A 15,618-nucleotide genomic window follows, 5' to 3' on the forward strand; every position below is an offset into this window, starting at 1 on the left:
GTTGCATATGAATCTTAAACATGTCCAGGTAGGGTTTCTTAACCCCACAGACATCTACCAAGAGGAAAAGACCTATGGCGCATTACCAAGACTGTACACCTATTTCAGTTAACAACCTCAGTCGACCTAAAATACATCTCTAATGGCAACAGTGACGGGAATGGTGCTTAATGTGTGTCCTTTCATAATCATGAATACCTACCATGTCCCCAGCACTATCGAGTAGGACTCTATGTACTAGTACTACATGTAACTCATCGGCTGAATTCATTCTGAGGTAATAATAAGTTTTGAACTGTTATTGTCCAATGTATATGAGTAATTCTATCAATGTACACTCGCCACAGTTATTTTATGTATGAATTCTGTTGAAATAAATCAAGAATCAAATAATTATGTCAGTAACAACTGAGGGCGAACGTTCCACCCAATGACAATTTTGCGTAGGAATAATGTGTTGAGCATGTACTTACAGACATTGATAATGAAATTTACATTTCAATCGAAAATTCATTATTGAAAGCATAAACACTAAACGGTTTTGGTCTAATTTGATTTTTGTTCAAATTTTTGGTTTTAGCGCACGCTTGCACTAACTGTAGAGGTGAGGAAATATATGTTATCACATTGAACTTGGATCATAGGCCTTGAAGTCGAAACACATGTCGGCCAAAATTGTATTGGAAGATAGGGATGTTGTAGTGCATATTGTTGTTGATAGCAACTTTGAAGATCCGGAGAAAAGTAACACGCGACACATATCCAGTATATTTTTCGTTGATAATTGGCATTTCAATATAGCTCTTTGAGATTAGCTATCCGAATTTGCCGAAATAGGAAATTCATTTTGTCCATCTTATTATTGGTTGCATTAAGGTCGAGTGAGTGAGTTACACATCAAGAAGACTACATCAAGAAGATGCTTCTTGCTGTTAGAATTCCATATTGCATTTGATGATAAACACTAATTGAATTCACAACAACACAGGTAAAGTATATACCCATCAGAATTGGAAATCAAAGACACCACCGACTCTTCTACATCAGACAATTTTCTCGGTTTTAACCTACAACGAAACCAACATAAACATCTTTCCACAGAGTTATATAATAAGCATTGTAATTTCATTTTTCCGACTGTGAAATGTCCATTTCTGGGTAGTAAAATGCATGCATTCCCAACTTATGGTGTTGATATGTCATTACCACTGTGTTATTGCACGAAGTCGTCAACTTACGGACAAACTCGTAACACAGAGTTTCAAAAGATGAAGGTTGGTCAAAATTGTGCGACATGAAGCTGAATTTGTGTGATTCCTGTTAGCTTATATGTTGGTTCCGTTGTTGTATATTTTGTTCGTTCTCATTTGAGAACTCGACATTGATTGTTTGGATTCACAAACTGTGTTTTGTCTCATTAATAGACTGAGTGAATCCAACAATCTACATTTCAGCTTTTACCTTTGTTCTTTTAATGGAAAATTTGGAAAACATTACCTCGCCTATTCACTTGGTTTTATTTTACTTTTAAAATCAAATCATGACAACTTTTCAAATCAACAGTATTCTTTATTGGCTTGGAATGTGAATTAGATGTCATATACTTAACCCAACAAAATAGTGCACATTCACGTGAAAATGTTTAGGTGTTACATTTTGTATACTACTGTTAATATCAATAATATAAAGTTGTGAATGCAAATGATGAAATGGCGTTCTTTTGTTCACGACACTGTTCACGCCGACGCATGCGCAATGCGTAAAATCGTGAATTCTACACGCGCAATTACGGGTGTGGGCAATATAGGTTAGTTTTCACTGAGACGTGTCCTTTATAAAGTGGTCGTCCGTCCTAAAAATATTCATTCAGTGAAGGTAGCGCGAATAATGCTCATGAAACACGATGCTCCGATTAACAGAATTGCAAAGAGAAATGGTTCTTGGAAGTTTGCAGACGAGCACTATTGTAGCTAGGCGCTTGAGATGTCATGTTAGCATTATCACCAGGCTTGCTGAACGGTACCAACATACGGTTCTGTTTCTGATCGTTCCCGGGCGGGGAGACCAAGGGTAACAACTCAGGCCCAAGATCGATACATCCGGGTGACTGATCATCGTAACCCAGCCTGCAACCAGAACAGCAGCTTCCAATACTATCCGGCGTCGCTTACGTAAACATGGCATTAACTGCTGACGTACTTACGTAGGGATATTCTCACTCAGAACAAACGCCATCAACGTCTTAAATGGAAAAGGCATCATCAATGATAGCGTCTTGTTGACTGGCGATGAGTTTTCTTTTCTGACGAATCTCGATCCCATCTTTTCCATGCTGATGACCGATTGCGTGTAAAGCAAACGTTATGCCGATTATTATGTCCTGCAGGCTAACAGATGAGATGGCGGCAGTGTGATGGTGCCTTCAGTTACCACCATCGTACATCTCTTCACGTTTTCCGGGAACGTGTAACTTCAGTGGTGTACAGGAATGACGTTCTCAGAACCTATGTCGGGCCCTTGTTTGCTGCACAACCATAACTACAGTTTTACCAGCAGGACGACATCGTCGAGTACCTATGAGTTTCCTTACACAGACTAATGTGAATGCACTGCCTTTGCTGTCTCCTTTACTGGAAATGGCACCGCTGAAGCTCTGTTAACATTGGCACAGTTAGAAATGAGGCTCCTCCAGGAAGGGAACAATTTGCCTCAGGCATTTTTCCAGATTCTCAGCAATTCCATGAGACGATGTTGCACAAAGCGGACATACGCATTATTGACTGATTTGTGATTTTCCTTTCATGTGGATACCTTTATTTAATAGACAATAGAAACTGTATATTTAACGAAATGAAATCTAGCCATATTTTGTTTAATTGCAATTTTAATAACTTATTTAATCTATTAGAAAACATTCAGTTTCTTTTTGTTATGTCTTTAAAAAACTATCTTAAGTCAGACTTGCGTTTCTTTTGGGGCTCAGTATATCTACGTTAATTGGAGGTTATAATTCGATTTCGATGTCAGAGTTGTCCACATCCCTGTCATATAACGCTAAGTTGGTATTAACAGCACTATAATATCGGGAGAGATACGTATTTATTGGTATGTATGAGATTGGTATGTTAGGAAGCGATAAGATAGGGCGGGAATTAAAAATTGTATATTTACATCCATGAAATACTGGAAAGCAGTATAAGTTGTGATGAGGCTAACCCATGTCAACCTATATAAAAAGAAGTAAATACCGCCTTTTAATACGAATTCAGAATCAGATACAGTAGAACGGACTTTAACTGCATCATACCACTGTTTCCTCCTTCTAGAACTCGTCAGTGATGCTACATCATACCACTGTTTCCTCCTTCTAGGACTCGTCAGTGATGCTACATCATACAGCTGTTTCGTCCTTCTAGGACTCGTCAATGATGCTACATCATACCACTGTTTCCTCCTTCTATGACTTGTCAGTAATGCTACATCATACCACTGTTTCCTCCTTCTAGGACTCGTCAATGATGCTAAGGACCTAATTCCTAAGGTCTGGAAACCTAGGAGGTGACTGAGGAAAATCAGTGTTCGAAAGAACAGTCATATTCTAAATGAGGAAATGCTCTAGCCCCATACTTAGGTAAAGTTTAGTGATGGCCATCTATTAGATAATATTAGAATGAGGACAAGTACTTGTATATATTCTTAACCGTACCACAATTTGATGAAACACGTCACACGTTTTTTTTTTTTTTTTTTTTACAGGTGTTGCTATCATTGCCAGTGACTATTTCCAGGAGGATATAATGAATGCCGGGTTTATATTTATCCCTTCTCTGCTGAAGGAGACTCACTTCTATATTGAAGATTGTCTGGCGTCTTGTGAATTAAAACCAAAGTGTAACATCGTGACGTTTGACAAGACTCGGCAAATGTGTAGGGGATACGAAAACGTCACACAGTCGATAGCTTTCATATCGGTACCGGGCACAAAAATATGGTCAAGTAAGTATTTCATCAACTTAGAAATTTGATGTGTTCTGTGGTGCTTTGTAAACGTGATCGTATCAGTACACATAGGCGTATAATGCAGACGAAAGAGTTGGTCGATTCCTTATTATGATAACATCATGCTGAAGTGTCTCAGCATGTGTCCAGTAGAATGACACCTCACTGCATCACGGTCATGTTATACTGGTAATGGGTTTACTGTCTCGTGTCTACACGCGGAACGTTGCCAAGTGCATTGTTTGGAAGACATAGGTTTTAATCAGGAAATCTGTTCACATTTGTAGCTAACATGTTGATACCTTTCTTGAGTTTACAATGTCTTAACACTCATTGAAAAGTTAATGTAAAGCATGCATAACTTAATACGATTTTCAGTTAAGCCCAAAAATGGAAAAATAGAACACGGACAACTGCTGTGTTAGGAAATCTAAGACTTTCAGGAATAAAATGAACATAAATATGAAACTCCCTATTATGCCTTTATAAGTCAAAGAACCTGTAATAACTAAAAAAATCCCAAACGAGAAACCACATCCAGCTTATTGTTATATTCATATAAATCAATAAGAGCTTCTGAAAGCTTAGATATAAGTATCGATACTAGAGTTCGGGGTATTTGAAATTTCACTGCACAAGAATGGACAATGGATGATATAATATTATAACATATTCACTGCTGATGAAATCTAAACATTACGAGGTAGATATATTCAATTTGATGCAACATCAACACTACCAATCACTGAGTGCGTTGAAGCCTCCTACTTGTTTCATGAACTTCGTTCAATCTCGACTGAAGGACCTCAGTAAGAAACCACACGTTTTCAACTTTTATTACTGGTCCAGGCACGTTTCGTAAGCATTCACTAAGGCTTCATTTCGTCCCGTTTGTCTACTGGTTACATTTCTGTTTACCATTCTTTCATTTGGATGTACTTTCGCCGTTCTAGTTATATTTGTAAATGACGAGTATATGAGTAAATTATTTGAGCTAAGACATACTGTATTGTTTCATTTGGATGTACTTTCGCCGTTCTAGTTATATTTGTAAATGACGAATTACATTAATTTTAACAATCCTGATCTTTTCCTGTAGATAACAGAAAGACGACACTAAGGAATGCCTATCCTGGTCTGACATGGGTCGCTGACCCATCGCGTGCAGGAAAAGTATTCAGCCCAACTGCCTCCAGAGAGTTTATACCTCATCTTGATGACTGCGTCGATCGTTGTCGTAATGATCCAGCGGGGTGTCATTACTTAACATTTACAGAAGGTCAAGCCGACTGCCGATCATTTGTTGGTACCGCAGAAAATGCAGTTCCGTTGGCAAATACCCATGTGTGGATGCGTAAGTATTATTTTAGCCTACAGGGCTGTAGTACACGTTCGTTTCGCTCTACATAAAGTGTTAATAAACCCATAGAAAGACTTGGCTTATTATTATATAATTGTAAATATCATTTATTTGGCTTCACTCTATGGCATCTACCTGTTGTAATTTACTTGCTATTCATGGTTTGTCCCCAGCACAAATGTGCCAGATATCGTACATCTGACAGACATCTCGTATATGGTGTAGAAAGATTCAGGTCGAAGGTTAACAGGAGGTTGGTTTTATAGCCTTCAAAACGATCTCATTGGATGTAGTGCCTTCAGCAACATGAAACTGGAAGTGTTCGATGCTAGTTAGTGTGTCTGGTTGTTCCGATGTTTTTACATTATTTTACTCCGTTGAAAAGTGACATTACTTACTAGGACTAACCTAGTGTCGTGAAGAAGTATAAAATGCTTACTCTTCCGGAAGAACTGGTCTTAATATTCACGTACTTTTCAGTAGTCACCATGTAAATCTTTTTCAGTTGATATTTTGACCTTGTTTCATTGAATTTGAGTTTAGAATGTGATTTAGATTTGTTCAACGACATGACTTTTAATTTCCGGGCACCAAGGACTGTTTATGTTATACATACGGAATACCATAGACAACTTAATCCCAGCTCTAGAAACACAGATGTGTAGACATGCATGTTCTGTTAACAGGAGAAGGACGCCAAAACACAAAACCTTATTACAACGTTTGAAAATATCGATTATTAAAGCAAATAACTGTGTTCTTTAATCGATCAAGGTTTGTCTCCATTGCTGTCCTGATCAGATCAGTAGTTGCACTAAATACTTAAAGTCTTCAAATGATGAACCATTTCCGCCATTTATCTTCGATTACCGAACACTTTGACGTTTCACATCGTAGGCTTACGGAGACACGCGTATGCACGCAACTGGAGTAAAGAGTATAAATATGGATGCCAAACACTTAAGTGTTTTAATCACCAATCGATATAAATTCTTTTTTGGTTTACATGGGAGCAAACTGTATTTGTCAAGCACGCGTACCTTTCCATGATACCTGGTCTTACTATCATTGTCCTTTTCAAGTAGTCTACTTGTAAATATTTCGTTATTCTTGGTCCTAGTTCTATTAAATGGAGATTTCGATGATATGTCGGTATCTTATTTGCTTGTTTTTAAACTGTAAACTTTGCTTATTTGAGAAGATTAATGAAATGCATTTCTAAATAATTGAGATCTACGTCACTCCAGAAAGTCACCGGAATATATTTCTATAATCATAACATGGGATGACCCGTTGTCAGAACTATCTACTACATCACACTAAATGTAACCTTAACAGTAAGAGTCGTTGCTATGTGCCTGAGGAATAAAAGGTCACAAGCAAGAACTCTATTTGGCCTTTCAATAAAATGAAAAGGTAGCACGTGCCGGGATTCGTTTATCCCACAATAAAAAATGTCATTGTATTAAAACGTTTCCTATAAAGTGCTGCCAATTGTATCGACCAGAAAAGGCAATTAGTTGTGCTACTTCAAAGTAATGCAAGCTTTACATATATATTTGCATGTGACATCTCAATATTTTACACTTAAATGTTCTGTATCGTTAGTAAATAGACATTTGAATGTGGGACTATTTACCATCACTATACTCAATAGCGAACTGTGCTTAGTCAATGGTTCTGTAATGTTGTGAACATGTAGCTGCGGTAATGTCAATAATGGACAACAATGGATTTACACAACAACAAAAAATGTCAAGTCTTCGTTGACCTCATTAAAATCGTTAATATTCACTACTATGTATAGTATGCAAAAGTATTGAGGAAATATCATTCTATGAGTAAGATACATTTTTGATATATTTTTGGTTGAATAAACGTACCTGAGAGAAGAGAAGCGATTTAGTAATGTCTTCTGCTAGGAATTAATATATTTTTATGACGCACCGTGTAATGACAAGTTAATTTTCTCATATAGCTGCATAATGCTGTTTAAGTTCATTATGCAGTTATAATTCAATCTATTCAACTTAAATTGTATTTGAAAAGTGTTTTTCCTATTGCAATATTAACATCCGACTTGTAAAAACCGGTATGTCCAACACTACTCCCCTCGCTTTCAGGATATGAACAACACTAATTGACAAAATTGACTTATCTCTCAATCACTAAATCCATGGTGTGTTGGAAAAAAATAAAGACGATTTAACGAGTGAAATTTTATACACCCATCATTCGTAGGTATGCAAATTTAGTTCAGAGATTGTAAAAAAGGTCAAAATTTTTCCTTTAGTTTGTCCAAATCCAGAACTACTGTAGCCTTAATAAAATTAATTGACAATCAAAGCCCATTTTTTTAGATGAATTCATCTCTTGATAAGGCTCTGTACTAGGAGTATATTAGTGATGCTTTGACATTTGAAGGATTCCAATATCATAGATGTTTTGTAAGTTATATGTTCAAATTCTATAACTAGTGAATGGTGTCGTGGTAGCGCATGAGCAGTTGTAACACTCTCACATTTCACCTTTCATACACAGATTTTTTCTGTTGTTTTGTTTTGTTTTTTGTTTTTGTTTTTTTGGGGTTTTTTTTATGCAACTATAGAATGAAACGATTGGATTATCACAATGGGACTCGCAAAGGAAAGGGATATCGCAATCTTCTAGAAAGGCGCATTCAACACATCCACTCTTTAAGTATACAGTAAAAGGCAAAACAGCCGTTGATAGGACAATAAGCAATACATAACTAAACTAAATCAAATTTTTTAAGCAAATGTTATTTTTTATTCTATACAGAACCTCAGCTAGGACGAGACTTGGAGTCCACAGAGTCGTTCTACCTGATTGTCAAAGAGAATCTCAACCGCGCCGATGCAAATGTGAGCTACCTAGACAGTGGAGAGTTTTTCCTTGTGTTCTTAATGAAATGTATAATAATAAAAAATGGTGTCATTACAATAAACGTTTAATTAACGTTCGATTGATAAAGAAACATTTACTGCGGTAAATCATGTTACGATATTAAATTTGTACTTTTAATTATTTGAAATGTTCTATTTATAGGCTTATTGCGAACAGGATGGAATATTTGGACATCTATTGAAAATCAACAATGTTCAAGAGCAAGCATTCCTGAACGCTAATGCTGCATTCGATGGTGAATATAGCAAAGTTTGGTTTATTCATAGAAAAATTAACAATCTATAGTTTAAAATATATAATGTTTTAAGTAAATAAGAGTTCTTTGCTGAACTGTTGTGAGACTTGTAAAGTGTTCATTCGTTAAAGTTACATTAAAAGTACAGCATTTGTCTGGCCTCGTGCGATACGTGGAGTGTCTGATATGTTACTACCTCATTCGCCTTAAAAAGTGTTATCTACTTGTTTGTCTTGTGTACAATTTCCGAAATTGGTGGAGGAGGTTGATGTTGTTGGTGGACTTTTTCGTAACCTGTATGCAACGTCTTAATTTAGTCTACCTAAGGCACGTTTCAGAATATATACAAGTAAAAAAAGTACTAGACGAATTCAATATGAAATATTTATTGAATTGTAGAGTTGTTGCAACTTCTCTTTTTTGTCTATTTTTTAACATATAGATCAATAAACAGCAACTTTCCTTAATCGTTTCCAAGTTTTCAACAATTTAATGTCTTACTACTGATTTGTCTTACAATCGATTCCCTGATCCTACCTAAAATTTGCGAAATTTAATCTACCTCATCTTATTTCTTATATAAATATATACGACTTCTGCTCTAACTTTAACACTTATTTGGAGGAATCATCATATGACCAATGTTGTTAAGAGGACGTAAAATCATATGAAACCAAACTTAAATCAAACGTATGGATTCCTGGCGTACTTCTGAAATGTCCAGGATATTGGTGAGTTATATAGGTAACAGTTTGGTATGTATGTCTACAGGAACGACAACTGCTACCTTGTGGATGGACGCTGAGGCTAATGCCGATGGACGGTTCCTGTGGAATGTCGGCAGGCCAGAATTTACCTACCTGAACATGGCATATGGTCAACCAGCAGATACATCCAACAAAAAATGCCTTACCATGGCAAAAGCAGATGGAACTTGGTCAAGTGCTACCTGTTCAGACCTGATGCACTTTGTCTGCGAAATGGAGTAAGTGTTCGTTTTCTTCATTTTGTTATTAACATGCGGATTCACACTTGTATACCGGTATTACAGTGCAATAATGGAACATGTAGATGTGAATTGTGGACATGAGAGTAGGGGCGGATTTAGTTTTAACGGGCTTCTGGTGTTGTGCACTGTTTTGATGATAAAGACACATCCTGGAAGATTACGAAATTTATGTAAGACTTGGGCTAGTGATGCTTGCCGTCTAAATTTTGACATTTCCTCATACCACGTTGAATTTTACTCAGTCCCAATCCATCGAGGTTTCAAAATTAAGGCCATTTTGATCAGTGAAATGTCCTAGAGGCACAGCTCGAGTTTTAATTTGGCTCTGTATCTAATTTGAAATGAGTATCCAAGATTACTATTTTTACAATCTTAGACTTCCACGTCTGTGTCACTTGCCTATTTTTAGAACACCGTAACGTGTACTTTATCATATTGATAACTTGCTGAGGTAAGGGAGATAATTTTCCTTTTTTGCATTTTTTAGCAAGCTGCCTTGGTGAATGAACATTGGATGCTACGTGGTGACTAAATCAAGAACGAAATAGCTGCGTTTGCGTTGGTTAATGTTAAAGAAAAACACGTGTTATTTTTTCTAATATTATTTCTGCAATTAGGTGTTAAAATTCATGGTTGTGCTAATTGGAGATTTTACAGATGAATATGTAAGTAAACATGCTAGACCATTCAATTTCAAACTAAAACGAAAAAGTGTTTTTATGATAAAAACTAGTCTTCGACATTAACAGCATACGCATGTTTATCGTAAACGCGGTGATTTAAAATTACCGATATTTCACCATTTCAAAATCCCTGATTTCAAGTTCGTGTCTAACTTCAATGCTTATGATGATATAATGTTTATTTTTGACTTTGTTTAATGTCCTCGCAACATTCGCGGCCATACGAGGACCAGTGTTAGGGAAAGTCTGGATATGAGATACTATGTGATGTTGATATATCTTAGGACTGTCATTATTTATGTGGTATGGACCTTCATAACTTCTACATGTCCCTGTATTAGAATACTTCTTCTCCCAGCACATTTCATAGCTCGTATAGATCCTTGTGGCAGCATTAAGTGTAGAAGATAGTGTTGTTTGTTTTTAACCTTATACACATTTAGGTATTTTTGATGATAAATTCTCATTTTGTAGTATTTCTTCACTGAAACATAATATTTACATATTATTATACGGTCCATCTCATTGGTTCTTGGGAGTGGTGGGTGTTTCCAGTGTCTAGTTTCACGGCAAATTTACCTTAACTTATGTACAGAGCCAATAACCCTACTCAGAAGGGCGTAGTCCAACGAATAAAGGCATTAGATAATTCTAAGTGAGGAAAGGATTTTTTGTACAACAAAATACAAATTTTATCGCATTTTCGCAATAATCACTATCTACATGGTGTCTTGAGTTGTATCATCTATTTTTACATAGTGTTTTACCTGAAAGCAAAGATTACAAAAGGTCAAATTTGGAAATCGCAAGAGTCATTTACACTCGTGCGATATATAATTTATAATTCTGTTGCAACTGAAACAGGAAGGTTCGTCTTTACCCTGACAGGAGCTGTTAGGAAGGCTGGCTATTACTTCTGGCCAAGATATACCAGTAAAATATAGTCTTACTACTTCCTGCTGGTTTATCCATTGTCAGTATAATGTGACCGGGTGTAGTGTCCTACAGGAGGCCTTCAGTAGTAAACTTCTGCGTGGTAGTGTAACGACTGGTTTACCCGTTGTCAGTATAATGTGACCGGGTGAGGTGTTCTACAGGAGGCCTTCAGTAGTATACTTCAGTGTGGTAGTGTAACGACTGGTTCACCCGTTGTCAGTATTATGTGACCGGGTGGGGTGTCCTACAGGAGGCCTTTAGTAGTATACTTCGGTGTGGAAGTGTAACGACTGGTTCACCCGTTGTCAGTATAATGTGACCGGATGGGGTGTCCTACAGGAGGCATTCAGTAGTATACTTCAGTGTGGTAGTGTAACGACTGGTTTTGTCCGTTGTCAGTATTATGTGACCGGGTGGGGTGTCCTGCTGTTGGCATTCAGTAGTATACGTCAGTGTGGTAGTGTAACGACTGGTTTTGTCCGTTGTCAGTATAATGTGACCGGGTGAGGTGTCCTACTGGAGGCCTTCAGTATCATACTTCAGTGTGGTAGTGTACAGATGTGTTGGCCTCTTGTCAGTATAATGTGACCGGGTGGGGTGTCCTACAGGAGGCCTTCAGTAGTAAACTTCTGCGTGGTAGTGTAACGACTGGTTTACCCGTTGTCAGTATAATGTGACCGGGTGAGGTGTCCTACTGGAGGCCTTCAGTAGTATACTTCAGTGTAGTAGTGTAACTACTTTACCCATTGTCAGTATAATGTGACCGGGTGAGGTGTCCTACAGGAGGCCTTCAGTAGTATACTTCAGTGTGGTAGTGTAACGGCTGGTTCACCCGTTGTCAGTATTATGTGACCGGATGGGGTGTCCTACAGGAGGCATTCAGTAGTATACTTCAGTGTGGTAGTGTAACGACTGGTTTTGTCCGTTGTCAGTATTATGTGACCGGGTGGGGTGTCCTGCTGTTGGCATTCAGTAGTATACTTCAGTGTGGTAGTGTAACGACTGGTTTTGTCCGTTGTCAGTATAATGTGACCTGGTGAGGTGTCCTACTGGAGGCCTGCAGTAGTATACTTCAGTGTGGTAGTGTACAGATGTGTTGGCCTCTTGTCAGTATAATGTGACCGGGTTAGGTATCCTGCTGTTGGCATTCAGTAGTATACTTCAGTGTGGTAGTGTACAGATGTGTTGGCCTCTTGTCAGTATAATGTGACCGGGTAAGGTATCCTGCTGTTGGCATTCAGTAGTATACTTCAGTGTGGTAGTGTACAGATGTGTTGGCCTCTTGTCAGTATAATGTGACCGGGTTAGGTATCCTGCTGTTGGCATTCAGTAGTATACTTCAGTGTGGTAGTGTAACGACTGGTTTTGTCCGTTGTCAGTATAATGTGACCGGGTGGGGTGTCCTACTGGAGGCCTTCAGTAGTATACTTCAGTGTGGTAGTGTAAAGATGTGTTGGCCTCTTGTCAGTATAATGTGACCGGGTGGGGTGTCCTACTGGAGGCCTTCAGTAGTATACTTCAGTGTGGTAGTGTACAGATGTGTTGGCCTCTTGTCAGTATAATGTGACCGGGTGGGGTGTCCTACTGGAGGCCTTCAGTAGTATACTTCAGTGTGGTAGTGTACAGATGTGTTGGCCTCTTGTCAGTATAATGTGACCGGGTGGGGTGTCCTACAGGAGGCCTTCAGTAGTAAACTTCTGCGTGGTAGTGTAACGACTGGTTTACCCGTTGTCAGTATAATGTGACCGGGTGAGGTGTCCTACTGGAGGCCTTCAGTAGTATACTTCAGTGTAGTAGTGTAACTACTTTACCCATTGTCAGTATAATGTGACCGGGTGAGGTGTCCTACAGGAGGCCTTTAGTAGTATACTTCCGTGTGGTAGTGTAACGGCTGGTTCACCCGTTGTCAGTATTATGTGACCGGATGGGGTGTCCTACAGGAGGCATTCAGTAGTATACTTCAGTGTGGTAGTGTAACGACTGGTTTTGTCCGTTGTCAGTATTATGTGACCGGGTGGGGTGTCCTGCTGTTGGCATTCAGTAGTATACTTCAGTGTGGTAGTGTAACGACTGGTTTTGTCCGTTGTCAGTAAAATGTGACCTGGTGAGGTGTCCTACTGGAGGCCTGCAGTAGTATACTTCAGTGTGGTAGTGTACAGATGTGTTGGCCTCTTGTCAGTATAATGTGACCTGGTGAGATATCCTACTGGAGGTTTAAAGCCTCCCAGGTAAGACCGATTGCTAACAGTAAATTTACCTCTATAGATCGGGAACTGTCTTCAAATTCACCTTACTATTAATAAAACTTTTAAGTTCATATAAAACGTATCTGTAATCGAATTTATATTCTGATCAGAACTTTGACCTTTTTTAAATTATAGATATGTGCTTACAGTATGTTTTTTATATCATTCTACGTATTTTTGTATATATTTTCACAAGAGCTGTTATTTTTTCAATTTCCCATTTAAGCTAGTTCATGTATGTTCGCTGAAAAATGTTCAAGCCATATTTATACTAATCATTGGTTAAAAAGGAGTATTTCAATCATTTTTGTTCCACAAAACAACGGAAAGGCAACAGAATAATTTGGTTTTGATGACATCTTTCGACAGTCATTGATGTTTTTTTTAAATCTTGTAAAAATGAAGAAAAAAAATAAACTTTTAAATTTGATTTCTGCCTGCATTTTTGTTTATATTATGTGACCTTAAATGTCAGGATGACTTTTTGTCATGAAGTTCCGTTCGCCGTAGTCTGAGCTATCCTTTTTATATATTTCACATCATCTAATTAACAGAGTTCAATTTATATTACAACTGACTGTAAGTGACCATAAGACAAGTAACCTATGACATTTGGTGATCGCCCTTATGACTACTGAAATAGATGCAGAAATACGAAATGATATAATTTCCACAACTGCCCTGTGTACACATGTTTAAACTTATTCGGGTCCTTTGGTAGATGAGATACAATATGTGGTGGGAGAGGGTAGAATGAGATGCCAATAAAGTATTTCTATTTTCACAGTATCAAAGCTTATTGTATACCTTAAATGCACTATTTTGGCTTTCCTGAGCAACACCAGGCTTCAGGTACCCCCAATAGAATTTAATTTGAACTTTCCAGGAATTATCTCGATATTGTCATGGTTTGTTGTTATTTGATCCGCTTATTACGAAATCGAAGATAACCGTCATGTTAGACGTTAAACCCCTGTCAAGGAGGATGGACCTAGTGTGTATATCTTGACGTTAGTACCCATATGTATTTTCATAACCATTGCCTCGAGTATTATTGAAGAGGTATTGGAGTAATGCGAGATTCAGTTTTATTATTTTGATTAACGAGATATTAATTTCACATTACACTAAATCATAACTGAGCAACTGAAAAGACATTAATACAATACTCATTCAATAGACGTCTGTCCTCAATTTTTTGCCGTTAACAAAACACATATCTGTTCAATTCAAAAGCATTCAAACTATGTTAAATTGTGAATATTAAGTGTATTAATATCATGAATGACTTCTATCCTGGACGTCATCTTTAGTTTGGACGATTTCGTTTTCTCAAAACGCTGTGAGCAGAGGTCGTCCTAATATCGGGCCATATCCTTTTTGAAAGTATACGATGGGCCTTCAACACATCTTCCAGAGAGGAAGAGACCAGGTTCTAAGGGCAGGCCAAATTTACAAATGGCTATAGCTGTTTACGTGACTTGAGTGTTGTGAGGTTTTATCATTAAAGGTCTCCTGTAGTTGAATGACTTTTTGTTTCCTGCTTTTATCATATATGAGGACGTGTGTTAAGAGGGATAATCCGAATCGGTATCATGTCCTTCATAAACGTATTGTTCGATACTCATTATGAACAATTCATTCTGAAATATTTGCAAATTCCTCTGGTTTCTAGGCAATTGTAATCTATAGAGAGGTTCTTATCTTAATCGGTTTCTTTATAACACTGTCCACTACTGGAACTGAACGAAAAACATCAAGAAAATACCAACATGGAAACATAATCAAAATTCAAACTCAAATTATAATATATAACTAGGGCAAAATATGAACTATTTACACGGAGACTCCTGAAAAAAGTACAAGGAGAATAAGACCAGGTGTTCCGGAAGAGTAAGTGTCTTCTGCGTCATAGACGATGACCGTGATGCAAAACTTGGTCAATGCATGTTAGTAATGTCACGTTCTTAAATGAGAACAAAGTATACAACAACGGAACCAACAGGCAACGTAGCGAGCATCAAATACGTAAAGCTTCATGTCGCACAAAGAAATTAAATATTTGTCTATGAGATCACTATGGAGACTTATCATGACCATACATTATGTTCCAATGCCTTGTCAGTACTATAGAACTACACAATCAAAGACATAAGTGAGTGACTTGTGTTAAGTTTTACATACTAGTATCACAGTTTATCAGCGTGTTCGAATCCCCCTAG

At 37.6% G+C, this 15,618-nt stretch overlaps 1 protein-coding gene across 1 annotated transcript; it reads left to right on the forward strand.

Moving 5' to 3' along the window:
• The first annotated feature begins 662 nt into the window (after window positions 1-662).
• Window positions 663-9,511, forward strand: LOC132559266 (uncharacterized). Its single transcript, XM_060223884.1, has 6 exons — window positions 663-744; window positions 3,757-3,996; window positions 5,099-5,353; window positions 8,162-8,244; window positions 8,429-8,522; window positions 9,294-9,511. Exons 1-6 carry the CDS (start codon window positions 663-665, stop codon window positions 9,509-9,511), a joined length of 972 nt encoding a protein of 323 aa, XP_060079867.1.
• Window positions 9,512-15,618: the final 6,107 nt, after the last annotated feature.

Source organism: Ylistrum balloti, unplaced genomic scaffold (genome assembly GCF_031769215.1).
Source record: "Ylistrum balloti isolate Yb309-2 unplaced genomic scaffold, AGI_CSIRO_Ybal_v1 Utg370882, whole genome shotgun sequence".
Classification (NCBI taxonomy): Eukaryota; Metazoa; Mollusca; class Bivalvia; order Pectinida; family Pectinidae; genus Ylistrum; species Ylistrum balloti.

Coding starts and splice junctions, on each gene's coding strand:
- LOC132559266 (XM_060223884.1), top strand. CDS start 663: ATGTCGGCCAAAATTGTATTGGAAGATAGGGATGTTGTAGTGCATATT. Junction 745..3,756: donor CTTTGAAGATCCGGAGAAAA/GTAACACGCGAC, acceptor TTTTTTTTACAG/GTGTTGCTATCATTGCCAGT. Junction 5,354..8,161: donor AAATACCCATGTGTGGATGC/GTAAGTATTATT, acceptor TATTCTATACAG/AACCTCAGCTAGGACGAGAC.